Here is a 22,378-nt window from a genome sequence, read left to right as displayed (position 1 = left end):
CCATGAGTTTCCCCAGAATTCCACTTCAGTAGCACAAAGGAAGAAAGAGCCCTATTGATACAAGAAGCAAGAAAGAAGAAAAACAGGGTAAAAAGAGGCAGTGAAACCCACCTCTCACAGTACAGATGTTGTAATTCTGCAGTAACTCGCTACATACAGAGAACTACACTACTCTATATAGAACTATATCTCCTATGATAGCATTGTTTTCATATTAGCATTCTGAAATCTGCAACTCCAACCAATTATCTTTAATGTCACTGTTAGGCACATGAAATCAATTTGGTTCACATTAGAATTTAAATTTGCAATCTATTTATGTTGCCTTCTAAAGATGATGGCCTTTAGGTGCTTGGTCTTCAATCAACTACTGAACCCCACCGTGAGGGGAATCATTAGCGCCCCGTTGTTTACAAAGGGTGAAGATAAAATGAGGTTAACGGTGCTGTTATTTCCGTCACTGGCTATCAGTTATTGTGTTTCCAACTTTTACTCCATCCTTCCACACATTCAGTGGTATACCTGGACCACTTTTTCTGGTTACAGCTTTCAGTTACCCCATCATTTTTTAACTTTTAATTGTAATATTTTAGGAATTTCCTTATCATGTTTTATAAATTACATTGTGTAAACAACTAAAATGATGGTTAATCAAAGAAGGAAAGAAACATTTTGTGCGTCTAATCCCTTAATCTTACCAGGCTCCGCCACAGGACCAAAAGAGTCTTTGTTTCTGGACTGAGGGGTTTTGGGGCGGGTGTCTGATCCAAGGCAAGCAAAACTGGCTGCCTAGAACTGTGCGGGAACCACAGCAAGCAGCTAAGCGTGCAGGAGACTTATTGGTTAGTGTTTTCGGTCGTAAGCAGGTTTGCTGGCAGCTATGCCCAGGCGAAAGCTCTCCCTCCTGGAGGTATGGCAGAGGAATCGTGCAGCACACGTGAAGAAATCCAAAAACCTCAAACTATGGCCGCATCAGTTGTGAGTGTACAAAAACGCATGGTGATGGTGGAATAGTTTTTGTTTGTCTATGTTTTTGTTTTTTTTTGCTTTGGTTTGGGTTTGTTTTGGAGGGGCACGGATACAGCATCTTATCATATAAATGCTTATTTCTTGAACGTGGACTCACAGTGGTATATTCTGGTAGAAGTATCTGGACTTGATCTGGTATTGTTTACCTTTTGGCATTGTTTACTTTTTTGCAAGGAATCAAAACATTTGTGAACAATATGTAAAATATCTGCCTGAGTACCGAATTATAATAAATAATAAGCATCTTAAAACTTTTCAGCATCTGTTTTCAACAGCTAAACTAAAATTCAATTTTTTGAACTATTATTTTCATTTCCATGACTTAATCATTTAGCTCTAAAATGAATTTGACTGGACATAAAATGTTTGGCAGCGTTGTAAAAAAAGAGTGCTCTGTAATTTGAATGTGAAAAACCTATTTTTGCGGTATCGTTTAATTGTCACAGTCTGGAGCACAACACAAATGATGATGATAGTGTGTCATTCTCTGAGTGAAAGCTGTTGACTGTTCTCAGTGTTCCCATCCATAATGACCACTGACCTGTCATATGTAACATGCAGTGTCCCATGCAGTGTCCAAACTCTCGTCTTCCTGTAGGAAACGTCTGAGAGACCCCGAGGTGGTGACATCCCTCGTCAAGCAGAATGCGAAGATGGTGCGCCTGCTCCCCCCCGCAGGCACTGATCATTTCCGCCGCTTCACGCCGGCCTCGCTGGCGGAGCTCAAGCGGCGCGTGGCGGAGGAGGCCGCCGAGCAGCAGCACAGGAAGTCTATGAACATCGAGATCCCAGAGGAAGAACTGCCCCAACCCTCTAAAGATCTGGAAGCCGGCAAGCCCCTACCCTTTTACTACGGAGAGCCACCGCCTGAACTCCTCAACATACCACTGGAAGAGCTGGATCCCTACTACAAATCCAAGAAAGTCTGTCCCTCCACAAACACCTCCTTCTTACAAACCATGTTACAGTAATTGATCATTATTTGACCCATTTAATATAGGAAGTAACATAAATATTCTTAACACATAAATATACTATTTTTTAGCTTTATTTTATTTTTTAGAGATTTTAGTTGTTATAGTAAGCAAGGCAGCAGTGGATGCTTATTACACTGCAGAAAGGTGTTTCTTATTAAGATAAGATGAGATTATTGATCCTGAAGGAAATTGTATTATGGTTATTATAGTTCTAAATGTTATTATGGTTACCTCGAAGATTATAACCTTTTATTTCAAAGTTAAATGGTTGATGTGTTTTGCAGACCTTCATCGTGATCAGCAAAGGGAATACGATCAACAGATTTAACGCTGAGCCTGCCTGTTACATTCTAAATCCATTTAACCCCATTCGCAAAGCAACCATCCGAATACTCATACATTCATATCCTTTGAATGCACATAAGTCATCATGAAAGGTTTTAGCAAGGTTTAAAGTTACATTACTAAAACTAAACTAAAAACAAATGTCAAATAACATCTAAGATTGATGATTGATTTAGATTTGACCAGCTAGGAAACCATCTGTTACCTGATGAGTTAAACAGGAGACACACTGTATATGTCTTTGGTAGCCCAGTATGGGTATCAGTACTCTGATATCATGCAAACACATGAAATATGAAACTAATATTCATTTAGCCATCTGCACAGCTAGGCATTATGCACAGCAAATAATGGTACATACTGAAAGAGCTTTATTTGAATAGGATGTCGCAGTGCAGTGCAGCACACCTTCTCCTTGACTGTGCAGTAAATTGTTCAGTATGTTTATCATGGTAACAATCCTGTCCAACTGTGTGTTCATGACTATGAGCAACCCACCACAATGGAGCAAAACTGCAGAGTAAGTAACTACAACCGACTCAACAACAATAATAATAATTTATTGTCATAATCATCACCATTATAAAATAATCATTTTTGATTCTTTGAAGAATAATTTTAGTCCCAAAATTAATTTATGATTTTATAAAGTAACACAAGGCAATCAGAAATGTGCATGAATATCTGACACTCATCTACTCATCTATGTACTATAGCATGATTAATCCAGTCCCAGCAGTCATCATTTATTGATGAATCATTGACTTCCTTCTCATGGTCAGAGCACTCTCTTTTGTCACAGGTACGTTTTCACAGGTATCTATACCTTTGAGGCACTGATTAAAATCTTCTCCAGGGGTTTCTGTATTGGAGACTTCACATTCCTTAGAGATCCATGGAACTGGCTGGATTTCATGGTGATCAGCATGGCGTGAGTATGCATGAGTAAAGTTCATTAGATATTTCCACTGGAGAGCAGTTGCATAATCATTCATTACCAACACCTTTGTTGTGGCCATTTCATAAGATGGTCTGAATATTCAAACAACGGGCCAGAAAAGTACCTTCAGGATTACTGCGTAACCATCAGGATTATTGTATAGCATCAGGATTACAGGAGAACATAAGGATTACTGGAGAACATCAGGATTACTGTATAGCATCAAGATTACAGTAGAACATCAGGATTACAGTATAGCATCAAGATTACAGGAGAACATCAGGATTATCATATGGCATCAGGATTATTAGGATTACTGTAGAATGTCAGGATTACTGTATGACATCAGGATTGCTGTAGGACATCCGGATTACTAGGATTACTGTAGAACATCAGGATTACTGTAGAACATCTATAAAGTCCCTGTTCAGGGTTCTGCCTTTCAGATTTACAATGAAAATGGTCATCCACATGTAAAGTGGGGTCCATTACCAGCTTTAGGCTATATTTAGCTGGCCATCTCAGGCTTTCATTCTCATTAGAGAAGCTACTGCAGGAGCAGAAGTGGTCCTGAGGAACTACGCTGAGACACTGAATACCCACTGTGCCCACTAACCCCAAAATACACAGCTATGCCCACTAACCCCCAAATACACAGACATACAAAGTACTCACAATCTACACAAATCACTCCCCAAGTGGGTGTAGTGCACCAGCTGCCATTAAACACGCAAGAAACTTAATAGAACGTTCTTGATAGAGCTTTGAGATACTTTGAGAGATCAAATGGATCGTTCTCTTAGGAATTGATGTTGCCATGTCTAAAGGGAGCTTATCCTATCTGCAAAAGCACATTTGGCTTTCAGAAGAGTTCTGTCAGTATAATTAGCATCAGATAATAATTATAATCACAAATTAGAAGCATCCTGTCTTTTAACAAGACCCTGAAGATCATGTTGCTGTAGTGTTGTTAACATTGTCACATTACAAAAAAACGAACGTCATGTTGTGAGTCAGTGCTTTCATTGTGGGTTCAAGTTTTCATTGTGATCTACCATTGCAGTGTTTGAAAAAAAAAAGTATGACAAAGCACTCACAAGTTCTGGCCGATCGGCACCCGCAGGTACCTTACGGAGTTTGTGGACCTAGGAAATGTGTCAGCTCTGAGGACCTTCCGTGTTCTCCGAGCCCTGAAAACAATTACTGTAATTCCTGGTGGGTACAGAGTCAGAATCTTCAAATGAGTAGTAATCACACCACATGCTTTGGTTAGAGGGGATTTAGAGACACGATAACTGAGCTGCAATCATTCTTAAATGCACTGCTTGTAGGTTTTGATTTATAATACTAGTTATATAGAATAGAAAGAATCCTATATATATATATATATGTGTGTGTGTGTGTGTGTGTGTGTGTGTGTGTGTGTGTGTATATCTATATCTATATAGCATAGGATGAATAACGTGAAAGTTTGGTGAATGTCCTTTGATACATGTTGCTAGAATAATGATACACTGCTCAAAAAATTAAGGGAACACTTAATCATTGCAGTATAACACAAAGTCAGTTAAACTTCCGGGATAGCAATCTGTCCAGTTAGGAAGAATAAGTAATTGTGAATAAATTTCACCCGGTTTGGTGCAAATGAAAATGACAACAGGTGCACTGGAAAAGGAACAACAAGACAACCCTCAAAAAGGGATTGGATTTACAGGTGGTGGCCACAGTTACTCTCTGCGCATCCTCCCTGGCTGATTCTTCTCTACAGTACTGTTGTTTTGTGTTTTGCTAGACTCCCTGTCACTACTGGTAGTATAAGATGGTACCTGCAGCCCATTCAGGTTGTACAGGTACTCTACCTCCTCCAGGATGGCACATCCATATGTGCCGTCACAAGGTTTGCTGTGTCTCCCAGTACAGTCTCAAGACCATGGAGGAGACACCAGGACATGGTCCATTACACGAGAAGAGCTGGAGAGAACATCAGCCCAGCAACGGGACTGGTGGTCTGCTCGTTTGTGTGAGGACAAACAGGAGGAGAACCTTACAAAATGACCTCCAACAGGCTACTGGTGTGCATGTTTCTGACCAAACTGTCAGAAACGGACTCCATGAGGGTGGCATGATGGCCTGACATCCTCTAGTGGGACCTTTGCTCACAGCTCAGCACTGTGCAACTTGATTGGTATTCGCCAGAGAACACCAGAATTGGCAGGTGCACCATTGATGACCCATATCCCCTTCACAGATGACAGCAGGTTCACACTGAGCACATGTGACAAACCTAAAATAGTCTGAAGACACCATGATCAACATTATGCTGCCTGCAACATCACCCAGCAACACTGGATTGGCAGTGGTACAGTGATGGTCTGGCTAGACATATCCTTGGAGCACCAACCTCTATGTGATAGCCAACAATACCCTGAATGCTGTTAGATACCAGGATGAAATCCTCAGAGCCATTGTCAGCCCTCACGCTGGCACAGTGGGCCCTAGGTTCCTGCTGGTGGAGCACAACGCCCGGCCTCATGTGGCCAGAGTGGGTAGATCATTTCTGGATGACAAAGGTATTGATGCCATTTACTCGACCTCACACTGTCCAGACCTGAATCCAGTTGAGAACCTCTGGGACATTATGTATCAGTGCATCCGATGCCACCGTATAGTACCACAGACTGCACAGGAGCTCACTGATGCCCTGATCCAGGTCTGGTGGGGAGATCCCCAGGACACCATCTGCCGTCTTGTCAGGAGCATGCCCAGATGTTGTCAGAAATGCATACAGACACATGGGGGCCATACACACTACTTACTCACATTATGAGTTTCCATGTTGAAAGTTACGCAAATTTTTAAATGTCTAATTTTTTTATTTTTTATTTTTTAAATTGTGTTTTCATTTTTTACTTTGATTTGCAGTGTGATTCTGAATCTAATCCTGATGGTTTCCACTGACCATTGTTATATCATTTTGTTCTCAACAAAGTACACCAATTTTTCGTTCATCAAGAACCAATATGTGATTTAAGTGTACCATTAATTTTTTTTCTGAGCAGTGTAAGTAGATGTAGAGAAAAAAGGGTATCAAGCTATCATGATTCAATAAGACTAACATTCTGTTGCCCCTGCTCCCCCCCCCCCCCCACTTGCTGGCAGGTCTGAAGACGATCGTTGGCGCACTCATCCAGTCTGTGAAAAAGTTGAGCGATGTCATGATCCTGACTGTCTTCTGCCTCAGTGTCTTTGCCCTCATTGGCCTGCAGCTGTTCATGGGGAACCTACGGAACAAATGTGTCTTGTTGCCCCACGGGAGTGTGGCCTCCCCAACTGATTACCCAAACACCACCTTCAACTGGCAGGAGTACATATCAAACGAAGGTACCTGAAGAACTATGCTTCTGCTCATGGCTCAGATGTGTAGATAATACAGTAGGCATCTGCGTTCAGATATAAATTTAGATATTTCTATTACAATGCCAGTTTCTGTGGAAAACCCCTTCAAGTTTAGGACTAGGCCTATGCTGTGTTTGGGGAAAAATGACTATAAGTAACCTACTTGTCATTCTGCTTTTTTTAATCTTGAAATGTTGTTTTATTTTCTTTGCAGAAAACTACTACTTTTTACCAGGTGGTATTGATGCACTTCTGTGTGGAAACAATTCTGATGCCGGGTATGTCAGTCATTCTCCTACTTTAATCAAATCCATTAATAAATGATCTATATTCCTGAAATGAAACCAGGGCCCATGGTCCTGGAACAGAGTAATTGGCATCTGTAGAACTTTTGCCTGCTGACATGCTGGCAAATCTGTGTCATTTGGAAGGAGTTTTTCACCATTCATTGACTGAAAGAAATGAATTTTCTATCAGTGAAAAACAAATGTTTTCTATATGTAACTCCAGATTCTACTCACTGTCTGAATTATTAAAATATGCCTCAAAACTCAATCTATGAAACATAGATGAAACACACATGAAACTATGAAGTAAATGAATGGCCCTTTAGCACTTTTAGAAAATACAATAATACTAATATAGTTATATAGTATAGAAATGTAGTAAATTAATTTGGAGGAATACAAAGTTTTAACCAAGCTCAAGTACCACGCAAATAAAAGTCTTAGCCACCCTACTGCAGTTTCAAAGAAACTCACAACAACTAAAAATATCATGTACTAAAGTATTTTATGAAACCCCCATCTGCCATTACAGGCTGCCGGTGCCACTGGCTTGCGTGGTGGCTAAAAATAATAAATAAAAACAAGAATGGTCAAATGGGTAGTTTATGCTGCATGCCCTTCAGATACAATCTACTTTGAATGAAATCCCCCATAACCCCAAGGGCACCAAGTGGCACTGAGGTGCTCTCCTTGGGTCCTGGGGAGCTACTGTCTAAAACAGGCTAGCTAACTCAGTTACTGATTTGTTATGATGTTTAACTTTGTGTAACTTTGTCCCATAACTGTTCATGGGATTGAAGGCAATTTACTCAAAATCTCCATTTTGAAATCTTTTTTCTTTCGCTCACTCCCCCTTTTCCTCTCTTTCCTGTTTCTCTCGTTTTCTGCGGATACTAACCAATGCCGTGGATTTACAGTCTTCTGCTGACAGAACAGAACATTAAAGTGCAGACATATATTACACGATACAGAAGTAACATTGTACATTCATAGTGTTAAATATATATTCTTCACATAGTCTGTAGGAAACCATCTGTCAGACCAAAGTACACATGCAAAAGAGCCACTCAAACTGTAGACATACACTGCTCAAAAAGACCAATAAAGGCAGCAGACTTTGCGCTTTGTTTTTAATGTTTTCAGTTATTTGTGAGTCCCTAATACAACGTGTCTTCTTGTATCAATGAACTGTGTGCTGTATTGACAGGCAGTGTCCCGAAGGATACATGTGTATGAAAACTGGCAGGAACCCCAATTACGGCTACACCAGTTATGACACCTTTGGTTGGGCTTTTCTGTCTCTCTTCCGCCTTATGACACAGGATTACTGGGAAAACTTGTTCCAAATGGTTCGTAACTCCACACTTTGGAGTCCGTATTCTTATTTAAAATAGTCCATTTTATTCCGCTAACCATCTTGCATTATTTTTTTGTCATGCTTCAGTAATGGAGCTGTGTTGTTGTTAAGTGATGTAAGTGCACAGTCATTTTCATGCGTAAAATACAATACAACAAAACAAAACAATACATTGGCTCTCAAATGTGACTATGTTTGCTGCACATACAACTATGTAGTATCTGACACTGGCCGTGGAAAGTAACTTGTGAATGAGCTTCTATAATGCTCTTGAACAAGTCAGAAAACATCTCTTATGGTGCCAATGTTTGTGCTTTAAGTGAATGAAAAACCTCAATATAGTGTAGTAGTGTAGATCTAATTTAGTGTAGATCTAATCTAATCTTTCACATCCGACTGGTGGTGTCTTGCATGTTTCAGACTCTGCGGGCAGCGGGGAAGACCTACATGGTCTTCTTCGTAATCATCATCTTCCTGGGCTCCTTCTACCTGATCAACCTCATTTTGGCTGTGGTGGCCATGGCATATGCCGAGCAGAACGAGGCCACTATAGCTGAAGCTAAGGAGAAGGAGGAAGAGTATGCCAGAGTCGTGGAGCAACTCAAAGAGAATCGCGCCAAGGCAAGTTCAGACGCGCTAGCATCCCCTGCTCTCCCTCACCTGCCAGATCAGCATTAGCGCCACTTTGACCAAAGCAGTGAAACGTGTAAGAGATTTGGCTTTACCAAGACTCAGTTAGATGGGACGTTCATGAAGATTTGATAAGTATGTCTAGCTTCAGGTCAAGATTATTTAAGATTATTAAACTAAATTCCTTTTAATTTATTCCATCTGTGTTAGGCACGACACCTTGACCTCAAGATGTCATTACAGCAATGATGACGTGATTTGCATCATTTGATTAATGCATAATTAATTCTATTTCCTGTGCTGTGCCCAAAGTCTCTTGAGGAATCAAAGTCGAATCGGAGCATGGCAGACATGGACCAGCTAGACGTGCCCAGCACAGACAACAGGAAAGCCAGTGTTGTGAGCAGTGAAAGCAATGCCTTAGAGGGTAACTTTCCTTAATGTACTTCCTGAGCGAGTAAAACCAGTATTGATTGTCCTGGAGGGTATGGTACAGGCTACCAAGATACATTTTCTTACCTCAAAACAGGCTTCACGGAATACTAGATAATCATTTAATGATTGAGTCAAAGCCATCTTGTTAGAAGAAGTAAAATCCAAAGGTAACATCCAATGTGTATTGCTGCTTCTTCTTTCAGAATTAGAGGAGTTAGAAAGGCTGTGCCCTCCTTGCTGGTATAAGTTTGCAAATATTTTCCTGAAGTGGGACTGCTGCACACCATGGATCAGAGTCAAGAAGTGGATGAACTTCATTGTGATGGACCCTTTTGTGGACCTGGGCATCACTATCTGTATCATACTGAACACCATGTTCATGGCCATGGAACACTATCCCATGACTCCTGAATTTGAATCGGTCTTGAGCACTGGCAACTTGGTAAGGTATTAAATATGTAGGCAAATATAAGAGTCAAATCTTTTAAAAACGAAACAAAACATAAAAAACCCCACAGATTGATTTATATTGATAATGCAGCTGTATCTGAGCACCTTATGAAGTGGAACTGGAGTAACACCAGAGAGCCGTTTCCTGTCCTTCTCAGGTGTTCACAGGCATTTTCACAGCTGAGATGGTGCTCAAGATCATAGCCATGGACCCGTACTACTACTTCCAAGTTGGCTGGAACATTTTCGACAGCATCATTGTGACGATGAGTTTGGTGGAGTTGGGCTTGGCCAACGTGGAGGGACTCTCCGTGCTGAGGTCCTTCCGCCTCGTGAGTAATCCCTTCATCCCCTTAAAGCTGTTCCCTACTGTGTGTACCCTGACGCACAAGCGCCAAGAGCTCAGGTTATAAACTGTCCTGCGAAGAAAGTCCTTCACAGATTGTCTCACTGAACTGCAGCAGTCTGAGGTTGAACTGCCTTCCATGTCAAAGTGTGTGCCATCAGTAGTAGCATACTGAAAATCAGGGCTGCGTTCACATTACAGGCCTTATAATGCTTACTTCCAGTGTTTTGCTCAGATCCTTCTTGCCTTGACTGTTCACATTCTGGCTTGTAAGAGTGTGTGTGTGTGTGTGTGTGTGTGTGTGTGTGTGTGTGTGTGTGTGTGTGTGTGTGTGTGCGTGTGTGTAAAAATGCTAACTAAGGTCCACACTTCTTGAAAATGTTTTAAAGTTTTTATCCAATTTAAGTGGCAGCAGACAACTTCAGTCTAGTCAATCTAGTGAAATATAACGCTCAGTGTGACGGTTCTGATGTGTATTGGTCTGACATGTTAACTAGAGAGGCCAGCGTCACATGACAATGACATTATTATGCACAAAAAAATAAAGTATACTGAAAAGATGTAAAAAATGATTTGCTGAGTTCCAGACGAGAAGGCATGAATGTGGCTAGACGTCGCTGTTATAGTAGCTAGGACAGGTATTTCTCTTCAGATCGGAGTATGTGAACAGGACAGGAGCTGAGATTGGTGGGACTGGGCTGTGATGAGTGTGCTGCATCTCTACGGGAAATATATATATATGACATTCTACTTAAGCTCCAGAATTTATATATATTATATATAATTATATTATATATAATTTATAGAAGTTTATATATAAATTATATATAATATATATTTTTTCATAAATTTATAATTTATGATAACCAGCAAAAGTTTATTTTCGTAATTTCTTTACTGAAATGCTGTGTGGTGGTTCCATTATTTTGTATACCAAACAGGTTTAATGATCATTATTGCTTTGTTGGCAGCCTGAATATGTCCAAAATATGATTAATGACCGTAAAAAAACCAAAAACACTTCAAAAAGATTTAAAGCCATCTACTACAATCATGCAATGACTATGCTGGCTACAGATGCGCGTCTTCAAGCTGGCAAAGTCCTGGCCCACCCTGAACATGCTGATCAAGATCATCGGCAACTCGGTGGGCGCCCTGGGCAACCTGACCCTGGTGCTGGCCATCATCGTCTTCATCTTCGCCGTGGTGGGCATGCAGCTGTTCGGGAAGAGCTACAAAGACTGCGTGTGCAAGATCGCCGAGGACTGCGAGCTGCCGCGCTGGCACATGAACGACTTCTTCCACTCCTTCCTGATCGTGTTCCGCGTGCTGTGCGGCGAGTGGATCGAGACCATGTGGGACTGCATGGAGGTGGCCGGCCAGGCCATGTGCCTCACCGTCTTCATGATGGTGATGGTGATCGGGAACCTGGTGGTGAGTGCCTCCTTGGTCAGCTGTTTGACTGAATACCGCACAGTTGAAACTGCTTGATGTCATATTTTTGCAGTGTCTCTGTTACATGGACAAGAATTGCATACACAAGAATAGTTGCACACACCATAAAGATATGCAAACAGGAAACATTGTTAGTATTTTTGCGTTAGTTTGGTTGAACTACACATTTAAGCCAACAGTTCAGTACTGGAATATTGCATACTGATGAAAGATGATTTAAAGAACAGATTCTATTTGCTTTCCTAAGCACAACTGCCCCAGAAGATCATCCACAGACTGAGGAAGTCTCTACTCTGAGCTACACAAAACATTCTTTTTTCACATGTATACACCACTCAACACCTACATTAAGTATGGACATGTTACAATCTTTGGGACAGGAACATCCGAGCCATAGGTGATGTCTCTGTCAGATACTTACATTGTGAGACGGCACACATGCTTGGAACTGTCTCGTAAGCAAGACATCCTAACGCACGACCGGCAAGGTCGCAGCACAAACAAAAGGGGGTGTGATCTGGGGGAAGGGCCACACAGCAAGCCAAGGTCCATATTTACTGGGAATGCTTTTCATTGGAATTAGCAACCAGAAAAAGGTCAAAGCTGACCCTAGAATTTCTCAGAAGATGTCCTATCTTAGGAGACGTAAGAGTATGATGAGAAATATAAATATCCATAGGTGGCGCAAGAGAGCTAAGATATCTTCAAGTCTATGGTTAACAACTAGACAGCTAGAAAAACTACTTAGTATTTTTTTAACACTTTCTGAAACATATATGCAATTACCAAACCCCTTGGTTCGATTAGTTCAGTAAATATGATTCAAATGTAAAGAGTGCAGACCGTTCTCTATGTACTAATTTAATTTGGTTTTTTTTTCTGCCAAGGAAAAATTGATATTGAGAAAATCTGAAAAGTGATATTGAGACCAAGACCTATGGAAAAAAGATTTGCACCACTATTTTGAAAAAAGAAAAACTAAAATAAACAACAAAAAACAACCAATTAGAAACAAGTTTAGCATTTTGGATTAACTGTGATTTGGATCATTGTGTTCTTACAGGTCCTGAACCTCTTCCTGGCCTTGCTTCTTAGCTCCTTTAGTGGAGATAATCTGTCATCATCAGACGATGATGGTGAAATGAACAACCTGCAGATCGCCATCGCAAGAATCAGTAGAGGTAGTGACTGGGTCAAGGCCTTCGTCATCAGACATATAGGCCTGAAACCTATGGAAGAGGAGAAAAAAGAGAATGACCTTGGTGACCTGAAAGGCAACAGTGGTCTAGTCAGGAACCACATGGACTCCGGGGAAGAGCCTGACTCTGAGATGAGAAAGCAGGTGGAAGCTTTCGAAATGGCCATTGTCCCAGTGAGCAGAGCTCCAATTGCAAATATTGAGTCTGATTTTGAAAGAACTATTGATGATGACAGCACAGATGAAGATGAGAATGTGAGTTTTTCCTGTTTAAGCACACAACAAAAAGTGCGTGTGTGTGTGTGTGTGTGTGTGTGTGTGTATATATATATATATATATATATATATATATATATATATATATATATATATATATATATATATATATACTTTTTTTGTTGCTCACATAGTACTTCACTCACCTAAAACTGATCTGTATGTACTATGAGATCTGCTAACCCAATTTAGGGCCTCATAAAACATCTGTGGACTGTATGACTGGGGAGAGAGAGATAGATAGAGGTTGTGTTTTTAGAGACATGGCAAGGGTCATGAGTCACAGTGACGGAGCGTGGGAAATGGCACCAGCATGGTGTGATTAATTAGCGTGTTTGACAAATACCTGACCTGGTTCTTCCTGCCCACAACACAGTCACCATTCACTATATTGTACCCAAATATCTCAAAATGTATCTCTCCATACTGTTAATTGCTTCATAAATAGGAAACACAGCCCTGCTGTATTGAGGTCAGACATTTCGTCAAACATTTGTTTCATTGAGGAGCACAAGCCATGACTCATTAGGCAACTGTTTGTTGGTATGTCTGTCAACTGGGTCAAGTTGCATGGCTCATATGACATACTCTCTCATGTCTCAAAGTCTGGCATGCCATCCTCAGCAATGCCTGCCTCTCCACAGGGGAGGGAATACACTGCTCAAGGTGAGACAGTGAACCTAAGCAATCTGATAAACTAGAGTTTTTAAAAGAGTAAAACAAAACACAACAGGTAACAATAATAATAATAATTGCTGGTATAACTGTCAACTAAATTTGACATTTAAACAGAGAAGCTGTTTACATTTTGTTCTGTCTGAAAATGTCAATCAGAAGCATTGCCTTTGATGCAATAAAAATGACAGCAGAAACTATACTGTTGAATAAACTTTATGGTAGCATTTCAAATCACATTTTGTCAGGTCTATGCAGTTCCAGTTACATGAGCTGATGTCATCCGAATCTGAGGGATAGATTCATACACACCACTTATCATTTGGTGTCTTCTCCATATTGCTAAATATAGCTCCTTTCATACTGAACCTGTAAAACCAGACATATTCTTGCACAAGATGTCCTGAGTGTTCATGGTAACACATATTCAAGAAATGACAGACTACAAATCACATTTCAACAAGTCCACATGAATAATTGCTTGATTATTTGTCATAGATCTGACACAGAAACCAGAAACCTTGACCACCAATGTTAGCACTGTCCTACTAGTAGCTCTTTTCAACTGAAATTATCAACAGCACAATTCTCATAAATGTCCCCTTTTTGCTCCTCCTAAAGAATGCAGAGATGATGTTCTGATGCCTTTATCTCTTTCCATGGGCCGCACAGCTGAAAGACACACACTCAGAGGCAGACAGCTCCTCCATTGGCAGCACGGTGGACATGCATCCTCAGGCGGCAGAGACTGAGTGTGATGAAGAAGAAGATTCCAACAGCCCAAAGGACTGTTTCACAGAAAGTGAGAGAAAAACGCCCTAAGCCATTCCCTCACGCCATTCATGCAGTCTAAGCGGTATTCTGTTATCCAAAATACCATACTAGTAGAATGGTATAGAAGGGGTACAGCACGAATCCCATTTGTAATATAGGAATTCAACATTACTACAGTATGACATGATGCTGTTCTGTTCTTTAATTATAATTATTACGTTTGAACATTTTACATTTCGATTTCCATTCACAATAAAATCAGGTGGATAGTAAGCATTTATTCCGAATGGCTTGAACGAAAATCCAATGATGATTACTAAACATTTCATGAACCACTAACTCTCAAACCTTTTATTGGCTATGCAGTATGCAACATATGAATCAATATGTACAGAGTGGATTGATAGACATGCATCGTAACCTTTAGAATCAATGCATCAGTCACAATTAATGTACTGTTACACCTTTACTAGGGGTCTACTAAGTTACTAAGTAGCTAAGCAAGCTAAAGTGCTATTGTACAAAATATTAAGCTAGGACAGGTTTTTGTAACTGGGCATTGACATTCTTAGTGATGCCACCTACATCCAGGCACCCATAAGAGTACAACTCACTGTGTTCTTAATGCCATAGTTACACTTGGAGTACACAGTTTACACTTGGAGTACACAATTTGGCATGGTGACTACCATGAAACTGGGGAACTGACCATGTGTTTTTTGCTGTTCTAGAATGCATCATGCGGTATCCATGCCTGGATGTAGACATCACCGAGGGCAGAGGAAAGATATGGTGGAACTTCCGCAAGACTTGCTTCATCATTGTGGAGCACAATTATTTTGAGACTTTTATCATCTTCATGATTCTCCTCAGCAGTGGTGCTTTGGTGAGCTGAAATGAAACATGCCATCATCAAATCTGTGATAAGATCAGAATTGCTAGAATCATATTCTGGAATCATCTGCAGAATCTTATGGTAAAATGCAGAATCACATTCTAAAATGGTCATCGCTCACTTCTTCTGTTCACGTCTTCCATTTGCTTGTTACCTGTTAGGCTTTTGAGGATGTGTACATTGAGCAACGACGAGTGATTAAAATCATCCTTGAGTATGCGGATCAGGTCTTCACCTATATATTTGTTGTCGAGATGCTCCTAAAATGGGTCGCCTATGGTTTCAAGGTATACTTCACAAATGCATGGTGCTGGCTGGACTTCCTGATTGTTGATGTAAGTGATTATTGTTTTGTAATTGCGAAATCTCAAGAATGCATAAAATATTAACAGATGGAACAAATAAATAATACAATTGTTAACTGGAGAATTTCTTTGTTTTGTCTGCTAATAGTTCAGTCAAATTAATTATAACGGTAGATATCTATTGAAGTGTCTTTTAATATAATAATAACTCACCCAACATTGCCAGTGTAGTCAATAAAGAACATAAGGAAGTGTTAACAGTTAACAAGAGCTCATTTTTATGATGTTAAATAGCCTCCACTAGGATAAGTAGCTACTGTTCTTCTTTAAAGTTAATGTTAACATTTTGCTGAATGTTATCAGTTCTTTACATCTGCCAATGCATATCAAACACAATGTAACACATTTCAAATGGTCTTGTAGGTCTCTCTGATCAGCTTCACAGCTAACATTCTGGGTTACTCTGACCTCGGTCCCATCAAATCCCTGCGGACATTGAGGGCACTAAGACCACTTCGGGCCTTATCCAGATTTGAGGGAATGAGGGCAAGTACCTGTTATCCACTTGATCAAGTTAGGGCCGGCCTCGGGCCAGCTCTCAAAGTTTAAAATGACTGATTACTGTGGGTTTTTGCAGTTAAGCTTTTTATAGTGTATGGTTTGTGTGGTATTCAAGTTTGGCCTTGTGCATTTTGTGAATTTCTGCAGGTGGTGGTCAATGCCCTGGTTGGAGCCATCCCCTCAATATTCAACGTCATGCTTGTGTGCCTGATTTTTTGGTTGATCTTTAGCATAATGGGGGTGAACCTGTTTGCTGGAAAGTTCTATTATTGCGTTAATACCACCTCAGAGGAAGTGTTCCTGATTGATGAAGTAAACAACAAAAGTGATTGCCTCACACTCATCCAAGCCAATTCAGATGTACGATGGATGAACACGAAGGTCAACTATGATAATGTGGGCATGGGCTACCTCTCCTTACTGCAAGTGGTTAGTGTTCACACTCGATTTCCACAAAAAAAAACTTAAAAAAAAATGTTGGGTGAATGAACTGGTGGATGGATAGATGAATGGATGGATAGATGATCGACTGATAATGGTGGTGACAGTGTTTTGGGTTTCTGGTTTCCTATTGGTTCTCAGTCAACATTTAAAGGATGGATGGATATAATGTATGCTGCTGTGGATTCTCGTGCAGTAAGTTCCATACTTTCATCTTTTAGATAAATTATAGGTAATAAAAATAAGGACTTTGGTCCCTAAAGAAGTATTCCTATTAGTTTGATAATTGTGCACTATGACATGCTACTGTTGTGATATCAAAAAATCTGCTTGCACTGAAATCAGAAGACATGACATCAAGGCTTTACAATGTAAATTCGGTTGTTACTTTTTGTCTTTTCATGTTCTTTCACTCCTCCCCTTCTGTAATTAGATTGAGGAACAACCATTGTATGAGACAAACCTCTACATGTACCTCTACTTTGTTATTTTCATCATCTTTGGATCCTTCTTCACTCTCAATTTATTCATTGGTGTTATCATTGATAATTTCAACCAACAAAAATCAAAGATAAGTATCTTTTTTAAGGTTTGAAGTTCTAAACGCTAAGTACAAACCATGGTAATGGCTATGTGCTTAAGGTGATTAAGCAGTGCTTAATCAACATAAAGATTCTCCACTATTTGGCACTGTATATCTGAATTAAAGTGACCGAATAGTAGTTCTTCTGTGTATCATTTTTTGTCAGTAGATTCATAACTTGTATGTAGTTTTCTAGGGCACAACTGTTGAGAAAAGACAAATTAAAGGCATTCAGATTAATACTTTTCTGTGTCTGTGTCTCCATACTTAGGTGGACAGGACTTGTTTATGACAGAGGAACAGAAAAAATACTACAATGCCATGAAGAAACTAGGCTCTAAAAAACCACAAAAACCTATCCCACGCCCCCAGGTATGCATTTGTCATAATTGATAAATAATATATTCTTGTTTATAATAAACTTTAATTCCGAATTAATTAATTAATTAGCTAATTTATGCAACATTCCCTGTAAAGAATAGCAGATTATTATTTGTTTGAATTCAATCCCCTGTAATTTTCTGACACAAAGTATTAATTGTTTTTTGTTTCTTCATCTCTGATTGGGCACTTTGGGGACCTGTCTGAAGAACTGTTTTCAAGGAGCCATCTTCGACTTTGTTACAAAGCAGTTCTTTGATATTGCAATAATGGGCTTAATCTGTCTGAACATGGTCACCATGATGGTGGAGACTGATGACCAGAGCACTGAAACCGAAAATATCCTCTTCATAATTAATTTTATCTTCATTGTGATCTTCACTGGAGAGTGTACGCTGAAGATGATTGCCCTTCGACAATACTTCTTCTCCATTGGATGGAATATTTTTGATTTTATTGTGGTGATTCTTTCAATTATAGGTAAGTACGAGAGTTAGGGTTCTGCTGTTAGCAGTGAAAACGTCATTCTAATAACAGCAACATGCTTTATTCGTGCTTCCCCACTGCTGGGTGCATTCTGGTTCATTCAGAAGTCAAAAATGCAGGGTTGCAAGGTTTAGGGTGTAGGGTGCAAGGTGCAGGGCTCAAAAGTAGTGGTAATTTGGTACACACTTCAATGTTTTTTTAAGTTGAAGGAGCAACTGTTCTCATATTGTTTGCATCTTTGGCACAATGGTGTACATTTGTTCCAAGGCATTTTCTCTTTGAAGTGTCTAGCATGGACTCAGTTTATGCTGTTTGGGCCATGTTTATCATACAAACTGTCCTTTTAAAGGTTTGGTTGTATTACCCCTTAGAGTCTAATCATTTAAAAATGCATGTATAATGTAAAACTGGAAAATCAACATCCACATGGCATTTTGTTTTGTTTTTCTCTCTAGGATTACTGCTGGCAGACCTCATTGAGAAGTATTTTGTGTCACCCACCCTTTTCCGTGTCATCCGACTTGCCAGAATAGGTCGCGTCCTGCGGCTGATTCGAGGGGCCAAGGGCATCCGGACGCTGCTGTTTGCACTGATGATGTCTCTCCCTGCCCTCTTCAACATCGGCCTCCTCCTCTTTTTGATCATTTTCATCTTCTCAATATTCGGCATGTCCAACTTTGGCTATGTTAAGAAAGAGGGTGGCATTGATGACATGTTCAACTTCGAGACCTTGGGAAACAGCATCATATGTTTGTTCATGATCACCACTTCTGCAGGTTGGGATGGACTCCTTATTCCTATGCTAAACAGTGGACCTCCAGACTGTGACCCGGACGTGGAACATCCCGGAACAAACGTAAGGGGTGATTGTGGGAATCCGGCGATGGGAATAGCGTTTTTCTGCTCTTACATCGTGATGTCCTTCCTTGTGGTGGTCAACATGTACATTGCCATCATTCTGGAGAACTTCAATGTGGCAACAGAGGAGAGCAGTGAGCCCTTAAGTGAGGATGACTTTGAGATGTTCTACAGCACCTGGGAAAAGTTTGATCCAGATGCTACACAGTTCATCTCTTACAACACACTGTCAGAATTCTGTGACACACTAAAAGACCCACTGAGGATTCCAAAGCCAAACACAGTCAAGTTGATCACCATGGACCTCCCAATGGTAGCAGGAGAGAAGCTCCACTGTGTCGACATCCTAATAGCTCTCACCATTGAAGTGCTGGGTGAGTCAGAGGAAATAGAGATGCTCAAGTCGAGCATAGAGGAGAAGTTCATGGCAAACAACCCCACAAAGGTGTCCTATGTGCCAATCAGCACCACTCTGCGACGCAAGCAAGAGGATGTGGCTGCCACCGTTATCCAAAGAGCCTACCGCAAATATCTGCTTAAATGTCAACTCAATCAACTGAAGAAAATGCACGAGGATCCCTCTACGACAGTCGAGATGACCACAGATGAGCCGAAGCCGCTCTTTATGGATCAAGCACCAAAGGAGGGGCTTTCTGTGTCCTTTGATCTCCTAGCGGGCAAGGCCAAAACAGAAACAGGCAGACAAGGAAGGTGCTCCTTCGGTCGCGGTGCAGAGTAAGGAGTGCGCACATTCTGCCCCCTTCTCCATCCTTGACGTTTCAGCCTCTGGATAGTTTGAGAGAGCCTATTGAGTAGCAAAAGCTATGTGCATGAAAAAATGCGTTTTAGTTACATAATGCACCAAGATGGCACCTTTTTAATTTAACAGTTTATTCACATAGAAAATTGGATTTTGGCATTTGCAGGTAATACAAAAGGAAACTGAATCTCAGAAATTCGTCAAGAAGTGTTAATAGTTAGGCTGTAAGCTTCTTCTGGTCTAACCCTTACCCATGGAGGAGAGTAGGATGAAGCAAAAATGTGCCGTGGTTGCTTTTAGATCAGTGGTACTCGGATCTGAACCTCAAATTGAAAACCTAGATTCTGTGGTGGCTAAATGAACAGGTTTGCCACATCTCCAAGTTAAAGGAGGGTCGTGTGTGAACAACACTTAGGACCCGAGGAGCCCGAGACATTAAGACACTTTTAGATTACAAGATGAAGCATGTTTTCTGTATCCAAAAAATTCAATCTTAGAACAAAAAGGGAAATGATAAAAACACTTCCATGTGTAATCAGTTGGTTTTGATACAGTAATGACAGTTTCATTACAAGAAATGTAATATCTTAAAAAGTAATACTGAGATTTTACATTTAAATTGAAGTTAAATTTTCCAAAGAATTTTTTGTCCACTGTCCTCGAATTTTTATGGCTTAAAAGTTTATTTGAATTTAAAGCTTTAAGAGTATCAGTTTACATAAAATATTTAAAGCATGTAGGAATTTATATTAATGAAAAGAAACATTTATGTAACTAAACAAAATCAGTCTAAGAGAAACAAAACAGAAATCATGCAATCATTTGAAATAAGTAAATGTCAAAAATGTGCAAATGTGTGTGAGGGGGATAAGCATGATAGATAGATAGATAGATAGATAGATAGATAGATAGATAGATAGATAGATAGATAGATAGATAGATAGATAGATAGATAGATAGATAGATAGATAGATAGATAGATAGATAGATAGATAGATAGATAGATAGATAGATAGATAGATAGATAGATAGATAGATACTTATGAATTGTTGTTCATAGACTCCAATATACTAATAACTGAAACGTTCTGAGAGAGAAAGAAACCCCCTGGTTCACACAAATGTTCACTGAGCATAATGTAAATACTGGATCTGTAATAAATACTTTTATTCCACCTACTAAAATGACTTCAGTACCACTAGAATATGCTAACACTTATTTGGGGGGGGGGGGGGTTGTTGTTGTTTTTTTACATTATTTATACTAATGCTACAGCTCTAAATAAAACAAATCTGTGATAATGGCCTTTCAGAATTGGCTAAAATATATAGTAGAAGCTTAAATATTTTTAATTTAATTTTGCTTTATATATGTATTTATTGTTTTATTTTTTTATTACTGTGAACTTAAAAAATATACGTATTCTGTTTGAGACCTGAAGTCATGGAATATGTTTTCCCTGTTTACATTTAGTGATGATTTTTAAAAAAGTCCCAGCTATACATCATCTTGAAAAAAAACCTAATGAGTAGATGATACTTAAAATGAACACAAATGCTGGTCCTTTCTTTTGTTCATGCACGTGACAGAATGAGAGGTGTGAATATGGCATATTAGTCTGACTACGGTTTGTCCTCTACAGAAATATTGCTATTTTAAAAGTATTATTTTAGCTGCCCCTTCCAAGTGGGTCGTCATGTTTAAAGCTCAGAGGTTGTATGAAATTCCCAATGTGTCACAAGCTCTGTTTTAGCTTTTCACATCCAGAACAATTTGGCTGTATATGGGAAGGTGAATTTAGCTCTACATTTGTCTGAATAGTTCAGATGTTAAAGCTGTGTGAACACTAAACCAATAACAATAAAACATAAATGTAACCTAACATGTAACCTAAAACAAACATTCTTGCGATATCCTAATTTGTATTCAAGGTATTAAGATGAAATGCAATTAAATGTGTGTGTGTGTGTATATGTGTATATATATATATATATATATATATATATATATATATATATATATATATATATATAAGTAATTTGCATAGTTTACTGAGCACTTTGCTTGCACAGCTGATGAAGGACCTCTGTTCAAAATGTCCAAAATGTCCTGTTTCTCTGGAACCTTGTGTATCTCTATCTCTCTCTCTCTCTCTCTCTCTCTCTCTCTCTCTATATATATATATATATATATATATATACATATATATATATATACATATATATATATATATATATATATATATATATATATATATATATATATATATGAGTAAACTATGCAAACCTTTAACTTTGTCAGTTAGAAGAGCATGTTTGTAGTCCAACTAAATTCTAGCAGCTATGTTATGTAAAATTTTAGAGCACTGTAAAATGTCTCAGTTAGGGTCCTAACCGCAGGCACACTGTAAGTAACACTACTTCCTAGCTGACGTACATGACAAAACTCTTCCTGTATCACTGTATAATTTTCGTTCTGTATACAATTGACGCCTTTTTGATGATAAACTAATAAAAAGTACCTAATCTTTCTTTAAA

General features: G+C 39.4%; 1 protein-coding gene across 1 annotated transcript; it reads left to right on the top strand.

The window, feature by feature from the left end:
• Positions 1 to 830: 830 nt before the first annotated feature.
• scn4ab (sodium channel, voltage-gated, type IV, alpha, b) lies at positions 831 to 22,378 on the top strand. The gene is given in 27 exon segments (XM_081716558.1): positions 831 to 978; positions 1,628 to 1,952; positions 2,291 to 2,411; positions 2,784 to 2,871; positions 3,154 to 3,282; positions 4,415 to 4,506; positions 6,451 to 6,672; positions 6,902 to 6,965; positions 8,182 to 8,323; positions 8,752 to 8,952; positions 9,274 to 9,388; positions 9,600 to 9,838; positions 10,005 to 10,178; positions 11,270 to 11,626; positions 12,711 to 13,100; positions 14,469 to 14,598; positions 15,302 to 15,456; positions 15,627 to 15,800; positions 16,194 to 16,316; positions 16,479 to 16,760; positions 16,914 to 16,967; positions 17,206 to 17,347; positions 17,627 to 17,727; positions 17,946 to 18,216; positions 18,678 to 19,777; positions 19,779 to 19,864; positions 19,866 to 22,378. Coding segments are annotated over 27 exon segments (5,406 nt in total). The 5' UTR covers positions 831 to 880; the 3' UTR covers positions 19,897 to 22,378.

Source organism: Electrophorus electricus, chromosome 6, assembly GCF_041902795.1.
Source record: "Electrophorus electricus isolate QZ-2024a chromosome 6, ASM4190279v1, whole genome shotgun sequence".
Classification (NCBI taxonomy): Eukaryota; Metazoa; Chordata; class Actinopteri; order Gymnotiformes; family Gymnotidae; genus Electrophorus; species Electrophorus electricus.
The sequence above is the reverse complement of the archived record's forward strand: the minus strand, read 5'-3'. Positions and strand labels throughout refer to the sequence as shown.